The sequence below is a fragment of the Brienomyrus brachyistius genome, chromosome 14, assembly GCF_023856365.1.
Source record: "Brienomyrus brachyistius isolate T26 chromosome 14, BBRACH_0.4, whole genome shotgun sequence".
NCBI classification, from domain to species: Eukaryota; Metazoa; Chordata; class Actinopteri; order Osteoglossiformes; family Mormyridae; genus Brienomyrus; species Brienomyrus brachyistius.
In genome coordinates, this window is record NC_064546.1 from 1,698,180 (window position 1) to 1,707,302 (window position 9,123).

At 46.7% G+C, this 9,123-nt stretch overlaps 1 protein-coding gene across 1 annotated transcript; it reads right to left on the reverse strand.

Annotated features, from left to right (window-relative positions):
• Positions 1–644: 644 nt before the first annotated feature.
• batf (basic leucine zipper transcription factor, ATF-like) lies at positions 645–7,308 on the reverse strand. Its single transcript, XM_048975413.1, has 3 exons — positions 7,114–7,308; positions 5,267–5,371; positions 645–2,606 (listed from the first exon to the last, which is right to left on the reverse strand). The coding sequence occupies exons 1-3, from the start codon at positions 7,177–7,179 to the stop codon at positions 2,403–2,405; spliced, it is 375 nt and encodes a 124-aa protein (XP_048831370.1). The 5' UTR covers positions 7,180–7,308; the 3' UTR covers positions 645–2,402.
• Between the last annotated feature and the right edge of the window lie 1,815 nt (positions 7,309–9,123).

Below are 9,123 nucleotides of genomic sequence, written 5' to 3' on the forward strand. Positions count from 1 at the left end.
AAATGAACATTAAAGAAATGTGCAAGTATAGCAGTAAATAGGTGAAAATGCAATGATTCAATTAATATAATTCATGAGTTACTTCTGTATTTCAACCAGTACATTCACCTAGATACATGCTATTTATTTTCAGACCAAACTATGAGTGTATGTGCCAGCAAATAAAATGTTTTAAACGTCAGTTATTGAGATAGGCTGTCAAATGTAGATAACCATGTGATTATACTTAAAAGTTAAACATGCAGTTGTCCATCATTAATTTGACATCGCCATGTTACACCAGTTTTATTTTACGCTAATACAATGAAATTCTGAGATTACATTCCTTTCCTGTTTTACACTAAATAAGCCCTTTGTTACTCACGAAAGCAAGCCTATAACCTGCTTAGTATCATAATCGGCTCAGCTAGAAGAGGAATTGGTCAAAGGTTTTAAATATTGGCACAATGTATGAGTGAGTTTTGCAGGATAGCATAAAATATTTGACAGGTCTGAAATGCTTCAAGTGAAGCGATGTAATCTTCTGCAAAGAAGTTTCCTTTATATGTACAATGTTTTTTAAAACGCCAAGGTTTTTTCAAAGTGTTCGCTTGCATAACGTCGCTATATATCAGAAGTGCAGTCACAAGAAAACACACTAAAGGTAGTTTTTTAAACATTTTAATTGTAAGAAAAATAAAAGCCCATAATAATAATAAGACGTTTGTGATATTCAGATATCACAGATTATGGTGCAATAAAAATAAAATACATTCATATTCCGTGCTTTCCAAGCGGATAAATAGCGCCCTCTACTGTAAGCACAATAATTGTTCCTTACCATGTTGACGAGCAGCTGTCAGTGAAACATAATGAGCAACAAAACATCAAAAAATCACGGGTACTTCGCCGGTTTAATATGGTACAAGAATATATTCAAGAAAGCAGACATGAAGACATCTCAAATGTGCCTGTGAAAATTTCGCAACATTTAAATCCAACAGCTCTATTAGGATTCATTAGACTGTTACGCTTTCCGTCTAAAAAAAATTAATAAAAAAAATCCCCGAAATAGAATTCAGGGGAAGGTGTTTTTTCCCTAAACCGTCTTCCTAAAACACAGTGTGATCTTTCGCTGTCTTCACTTCTTTGCATAACCAAAAGCACAAATTAATCAGCAGATGTTCAGCGGTTTCTGTAAGATGGATTTGATTACCACGCTCGTCGATGCTGCGATAGAAAACTAGAATCTATATAACATGTGCACCAAGCAAACACACTACATTACAGCTTTGGAAGCAGGGCTGGAGGCACATTCACAGACAGTGACACAGGTAATCGAAAGCAGAATAAGCCAATGAATCCCCGCGAATCTCCACATAAAAGCCACAAGTTCACACTAAGCTTTCATGACCAGGCTTTCAAGTTAATTTTCTCATACAGCCCCATGCTGGTGAATTCAAAGGACTGCTGACTAAAACGTCTTGTAATATTAACAAAACTGGGAATATTACGCGTGATATTTTGTTTCTGAATACTAATTCCATTCAGGAAAAGGGAAACTACGAAGTAATCTCGTATGACACGTTTAATATACAGTCAAAGCATCGCCAGTATGTTTGTGCTGCCGAGGTATTTGTTGAGTTAAAGTGTTAACCCTAAAACATTCTTTTACGATGAATGCAACAACCAAAAACATCTCTGTTCTACATAACCAACAGACAGTATCCTTTAGAAAATCCTCGTTTTCTCGTTATAAATGTCGGCAAAGGTGACTTTTTCCCCTCACAATCCCAATATGTAACAAGAGCAATCTCCACTACAGAAACTGAATCAAAAATTCAAGGCCATTTTTCATAATACTTATGATTCACATCATAATCACTTAATATAAATAAGACATTTAAAAATAAAAATCTACTCACGTATGACACAAAAATAAGTCTGCCGTCATTGTATTACATTTGCATTGTATTACACTTTACTCACAAATACATTACTTGTGGTTGTTACTGTTTATTAGAATGAAACATTTAAGTTTACTTTCTGGAACAACTATTTCACCCTGCTGAAATCTTACATACAAAACATTCAAATATTCAGACATTCAAATATTCAAAACTCATAGCTAAATCAGTTGCTGAGAAATCATGTTAAACACCATCATAACTCAACTGTCCAGTGGTGAAAGTGATAAGTTAATTCAGTTTCTTAAGGATGCGTCATTGAGGTGGTTATTCCATTTGTCTCAAGAAATGATTCCTTATACGTACCATGTAACCGTAGACTCACGCTTATGTCAGGTTACAGACAGCCTGATTTGAACCCAGTGAGCTATCCTGGAAGGTTCATTGCTCCATGCTTTGAGACAGACAATAGAAAAACTGAGAGGAACAGGTGCACTTCTATGCTGCCCCCAGTGGTCAGTGCTGGTAGCGTGAGGTCACTTGAGGCTGGTGGAAGGCCCCCTGGTGGGGGGAGTAGAGGATGTCGGTGGACTGAGGCAGGAGCGCAGAGCATAGTGGCTCGTGGCTGCTGAGAACGGAGGACAGGTACTTGGCCTCCTCATCCAACTGCTTCACCTCCTTCCGCAAGGCGGCGTTTTCCTTTTCCAAGTTCTCACTCTCCTGAAATGGCAGAGGAGCCGTCAGCAAGACCCAAACCAGGTCCTGAAAGACCCACGACCTCTCCATCCCAACCAAAACCAGATGATGTCCAAGGCAGCCCAACCCTGACTGGTTCATCCGCATTTTCCATAAGTCAGTGACTTTAATATAGTACCAACCTCAGTACTATGATCACTGAACATGTCCTTCTCATTCTAACATGGTCATTATCTGCTCATTACCTGCACTGAGCTGATAGCTGTTTTCCTAAAAAGGATCTCTCAAATCAATCACTATAAGCTGGAAGGCTACGTGGGGAAGGCGTCTCGCTGGAGTATGTGCATATAATCCTTCAGGAAGAGCCAAACCTCCATCTACACTGGCCTGCTGCAACCCTCACATGGATGTCCATGAAGAAGCTATTCCCTTAAGACCTTTTGAGCAAGAAGAATCCCACAAAGCGGTCACCTGTGATATTAATGTGATTCCCGTTGTTTTCCGGAAGCCATATCTAATGGTCAACATTCGGAAGCATGACAGTAAAATAAAACGTTTGACTTGACTTCTGTTACCCTTTCAAAGTGGAAAAAAAGCCACCCCACTGTAATGGTGACAAGGAGGTCACATGACTAAGAAAGACTGAGGGACCCTGAACACCACAGCAATGGTGAACACTGACGAAACGCGAATTAGGTCTCAGAGCACATCAGCCATCATTGTTCCACTATGATTGGGAGATAAACACCTTCATGGTTCCACACTTTTCCACAGAGAGGCCTGCCCACCCCACGGAGGCATTACCGTAGCTTGGACTTACTGTAAACAAAGCTAAGGGTAAACCCCATTCTTAGGAATAACCTACGTCATTTGCCCAAACAGTGTGATGTTATAATACCCTTACCAGAAATGATGGCGTCTCTCATCTGCCCACCGACACATTTTTCATTGAAGAAAATACAACTGAGAGAAAAAAAACCAAAGCCTCTGACAGGAAACGTGTCATCTGAGGGAAAATTGAGCTTCCTGTTTACCATGCGGGGGGGGGGGTGAAACCGAAACCACAGAATATACTTGTCCCGTCTTCACACAAAAAAAGTGTACATTTTCTTGCACCCCCACGGGTGCTTGGAATAGGAGTGACCAGAAGTCATCCTCAAGCGCAGACCCCCAGAGTTGTAGCTGCTATCTTAGGGGGGTGAGAGGCAAATGGGTCATTACCAGATCCCAGCAGGGGTGTTTTCCGCCCAGATATTCTCGAGTGAGCCTTTTTTCTGACAGTCCTGTTAATAGCTCTGTGTGGGGATTTTTTGACTGTCAAGACAACAAAAAAACGTATGCAGTGACACGAGGCTGCAGAATACACCCGCATCAGATGAAATTGCCTTAACTGATCTCACCCATCCATTTATCCATCCACCAAACAACTGAAGCCTGCAGACTCATAATTCATAAGAAGTTATGGGCACAATGGTGGTTCCCCTCAGCTAGTCATCTCTGGATGGCACCTTAATCACACGACATCAAATGATCTCGGTGTCCTTCTACAACAAGACCGAATTTATGTTTTCTGATGTTAGCCACTGCTGGAGCCTGACTGAAAAGCCCAAAGCAATAGAACAGAGTGGGGTAAGCTATAGGGTGAGAGATGCTAGCTGTGTGTGTCAAGGGCGTGATGGTATCTGCGGAAGGGTGGGAGAGGCTAATTCATCACCTTTCATCTCGCAGACCTCTCTAGCAGCCATGCCGGTAGGGAGCAGGGCATAGCTTAGATATGGCGGACGGTGCGCTGGTGAAAGTGCAACTGCTGACTGGTCTCGGCCTTAGCGTAAGCGAGGCCTCGGGAGGAAGTGGCCTTCGTCATCGCAGCTCAAGTGAAAGCGACTGAGTAAAACAGGGAATCGAGTATATCTGCCATCCCAGAACCAGCGATACGACTCACAAGTTGTAATGACCAGGAAACAAAATTGCTATATGTGTGTGACAAATCACACTTCTGTGCTGATGCAGAGGGACCTGAGCATCACCTGAGTAAGGCTGGGGGAGATGGGTAGGCATCCCACTCTATATGTACGGGATGGGGCTTTGCTATTACATTTAACACCCAGCACGAAATGCTACTAATTTCCACACGAAACTCACATGCACGTGCTGGTCTGCTGCGCTCCAGGGGACCGGCGAAGGCAGGCTCGAACTCAGCCGCATGCTTCAGTCCACACCTACGGCTCTCAGAAGGGACCGTCGCCTACGCCTTATTAATCGATGCAAAAGTCTGCTGTAAACACGAGGAAGGTCTGCTCCGTGTGTACATCACAACAGAAGCCGCGGGGATGACTGGGCTCCGTATGGCCGCAGTAACGTCGCGCGCGATTCTAGGCTGCACCACTGGCTTCTCGTAAGCTTCCTAATCCGCATCCTGCGCACCGCCCGCTACTTTCGGCTCCTGCTTTCCCGCCGGCCTGGACGCTCTGGTCACCGTGGCGATGTTTACACTCGGCACCGAGTTCCGTTTGGCTTCCCGGCGAGGTGCCTCGAGAGAAAGTCGGCCTAGATTCCGAGACAGTGGAGGACTGCCGAAAGCTTAGGATGCTGTTAGCCCCGCCCCCTTGACCGCAGCACACCCTGCCAGACACAGCAGGAGGGCGCAGTAAAAGCAAGACAGTCTACGGCGGAGGTCCTCTCACCAAGTGCAGGCTGTCGGCCTTCTGTGTCTGTCTCAGTCTGCTCTTCTGAGCTGCGATGCGATTCTTTTCCCTCCTCATCACCTTCTTCACGTCGTCTGAGGAGTCCTGAGGAGCAGGCAGGGGAGGATCAGGCAGGGGAAGATCAGGCAGGGGAGGATCAGGCAGGGGAGGATCAGGCCCCGCTATCAGCTTTATTTTTATACCCAGTACTGCTTGTTTTCTTTGCTTTTCAATTGGTATTTAAGTTTTTTTTAATCAACTGTTTACTGGATTTTCTGTCATCGTAATATAGGTCAGTAACCCCATTCTGCGCCACAAACGTATGGCAATTAGTAGGAAGCAAACCAGCAGCTGGGTTAAACCTCGACATCCTAAACCACATAACGGGCTGCCGCCTGCGACCGCGACGCACAAGCGTAACGCGGAACAGCCCGTTAAGGTACGAGGTGCCACTTGAGAAAGAGAGAAAAAAAAAAAACGACCGCACTCATCAAAGCAGAGGACTCCCGAGTTAGAGAATGACGATTAGGAATCGTCCCAACTGATCAATGCAGCGGGGGGGGGGGGGGGCGGGGGGGGGGCGGGGGGAGTTCACCAAAGGCGCTTCAAAGAATGACTCTCCCTGCCTGACCTTCCGAGAAAGAGGCCTTTGCTTTTGACACAAGAGTGACGTTTTGGGCAGTAACGGTGGCTTCTCGCCCTCACAGCAGCCAACGGCTACAATGGCACCTGAAGGGGGGGGGGGGGGGGGGGGCGGCGCAGGACGAGAAGCAGAATGCAATGAGGACACACCTCCCAGCAATGGCATCACCAATGGGGGCGTCGTGCCGATTCGCATTGGCACACTCCTGAGGTCATTCATTTGGGTGACGCTGCCATCATCTTTACATGACGCTCCAAGGCCGTAACCAACCGCATCCAGTTTAGCGACCATTACAGATTCATAGCACTGATAGTACTCTTCAGTGTCATATTCATTCATTCAGTCATTCATTCATTTTCCTTGTCCAATGCAGGGTTGTAGAGGTCCGGAGCTTATCCCTGAGACAAGGGACACAAGGCCGTGAATAATCCACCACGGGGCGCCAGCCAATCACATGGCTGTCATATTTTGTAGCACATCAAATTAAATCACACTATTAGCTGGAACAATACAATCTAGTTTCGTTGTTCAAGCGCATAACAGCCTGTCCCAGGTGAGATCTGAACAAGCAACTTACGAGATCAAGGTCTTAACCGCCAAGCTATCACAGACCAATCCTGCACAGCGGGGAACTCTTTGCACGATGCACAGTTCCCGTTACAGCTCAGGCTGTGCAGGATGTTCATTCATTCATTCATTCATTCATTCCCGCCATGTTCCATCACAAAACCTACTCACCCACTCCATCCATGCCCAGAGCAAGACCCTCCACTTTTGGCAGAGTGGAACCTGAATCAGGTGGCCGCTAATGCTAATCCCAGCACTCACAGCCAGAACACCCCTCCCACCACCGGCCTGCGCGACTCGCAGATGCGCGCAGAGCTGCGAGGGCGCTGCACGTGCCAGGCGACGGCGAGAGGAAAGGCGGTCCCCGCCGGCGCGCAGCTCAGGGCACGCAGGAGGCTGGCATGCGACACGACACGTAGCGTAGCTGGCGGAGGAACCGGACTCGTGAGCGAAAAAGTTGCCGAGCAAACATTCCTGAGGGGGGCGAGCTTCAATCGGGGTGTGGGAGGGTGGGGTGTGAAGCCTGCTAATGTGCATCACCTGCAGCCCGTCCTAACTTGCATCCTTACAGCTCACCCGCCTGCAGAACTAGTCCCTGTCCTGTTTCCCGGCTGAATGTGAGAGGTCGCTCGTTTACCTGCTTGCTGCCTGGAGATGGAGACCTGGTGTAACTTGCATCGTTGCTGTCAGAACCTTGTGCCATAGCCAGCCAAGTCCCCGAGACTCTTCTGTTTTCTTCGTGCTTGTGCGCTCGCGTGTGTGTCTGTGTGTTCACTGAGCCGAACAACTTGACGGTCTGGTTAATGAGTAAGAGAACAGTCACTCCTCCTTCTCTCTTGCGCACGACTGCTCTCCCGCGCGCTCGCTCTCTCTCGCTCTCTCTCTCTCGCTCGCTCGCTCTCTCTCTTTCTGAGCTTTAACATAATGGTTCTGATGTGGTTTCTGGTAAAAACATACGAAGTGACACTCGACTGGAAGTCACATGTGTGGAAACTTTTCATGCAAACATAGAGGAATATTTAGCAGCTTGACAACACAGAAAAAGCCCACCTTGTGTTATTGATTAAAGCACAAGGATAGCGTTTGCAAATGAAAAGGCTGATGACACCTTAGATGACTATTTCAGTAGCACAAAGTCTCTGCAACTTCCTGCGTGGCTGATAACACAATATCATTTAAACGTATCATGCAGCTGAGTGATTCAGACGTTAAAGGGGCGTAAATGTGAAATTTAGGAGTAAAAATAAACAAACAACAGAACATGCACTATGAATTCTTAAAAAAAAAAAGGGCCAAGATGGACAGCACTGGATTAAGAGCATTATTGTAACCCTGGGCTACATAATGTATGACATCATGTCAGAAAGAAAGGAGCTGATTGGTGGCTCACAGACATCAGAAATGCACCCAACGCAGGGAAAACGTTGCATAGGTTTTTCAGTGAGTGCAGTATTAAAAGAACAATATAAAATCATATTAAATATATCAGATATTAAATCGCATTTACTTGTTCACGTTCGGGGGGGCTACAAGCGGGGTTGCCCCGCTTGGTGCCCTGCATGGACGTGGTGCCCCTGGGCATGTGCCCAAATACCCATATGGTAAATGTAGGCCAGGTGCAGGGCAGGCAAATGAGGGCACACAGGTGAGCACCGAACCCACTGCATGGGGACGCTATGATGTCACATGTGGGGGAGGGGGGACGCGAGGGGTTCCCCGCCATCCGCAAAAAGCCCGCTCACCCAATGTGGTGCACTCTCGACCAGGTTCCGGGTTTCTCGCTCAAGACACACATCAGTGCCCCCAGATGTGCCGCCCCGAAACGGAGATACTGCTTGGGCCCCCCCAGGGCCTATGGAGACACCTCACTCTGGACATTCCTACTCACTGCACGGCATCCGCAACTTCAATCATTCGCAGAGCTACTATTTCTTTGAACTGTCCTATTTGCCCATTTCTGACTCATTAACATAACTGAATATTTTGCTACAGCAGTTCAGGTCCAGAAAACCTCGCCCCGGGGTCCAACGGCCAACCCATCCTAGTACATCAGCCCGCATCCTTCTTTAACCATCAAAAAACTTAGCGGAACATTGTCGTCCAAAGACATTTAAAGGAGATGCTTCGGCGATTAGTAACGGTTCACGCCTGAATTTAGTCATTTGTATTCGTGCCTCGCATCGCCGCTTCTTCTTGGAAGGCAGGTTTGGTCCTTCGGTAAAGTTTATGCCGTGCAGGATGCTTCTGTAAAGTTCCGTCCTGGAAAAGCATCCCTCACCGCCAGCAAGGCAGCATCCAGAGGCCGAAAGGACACTCTCTGACTTCTTCGCCATTTCTTCATCAGCGGCATTATAAAGCACATGCACAGAGGGCTTGTAGAGGAGAGAAACATCGCGGTAAATAAGACCGGCACGCTCGCACTAAAGTTTTTGTGTCATACGTGCGGCATTATTTACCAATAGCAGATCGTTGGCCGTAAGTTGCACTTGTGCGTCACGTGAATCGATTAACATAATTAATATTCATGCTGTTGTTGTTGTTTTCTTGATCACTTTGCGAGGTGTCATTTAATGGCACCGTGTCAAGGTCTCCCCGTGTGCCCAAAAACCGAGGGAAACAAATTCTGCCTGGCAGCTCAGTCCTCCCA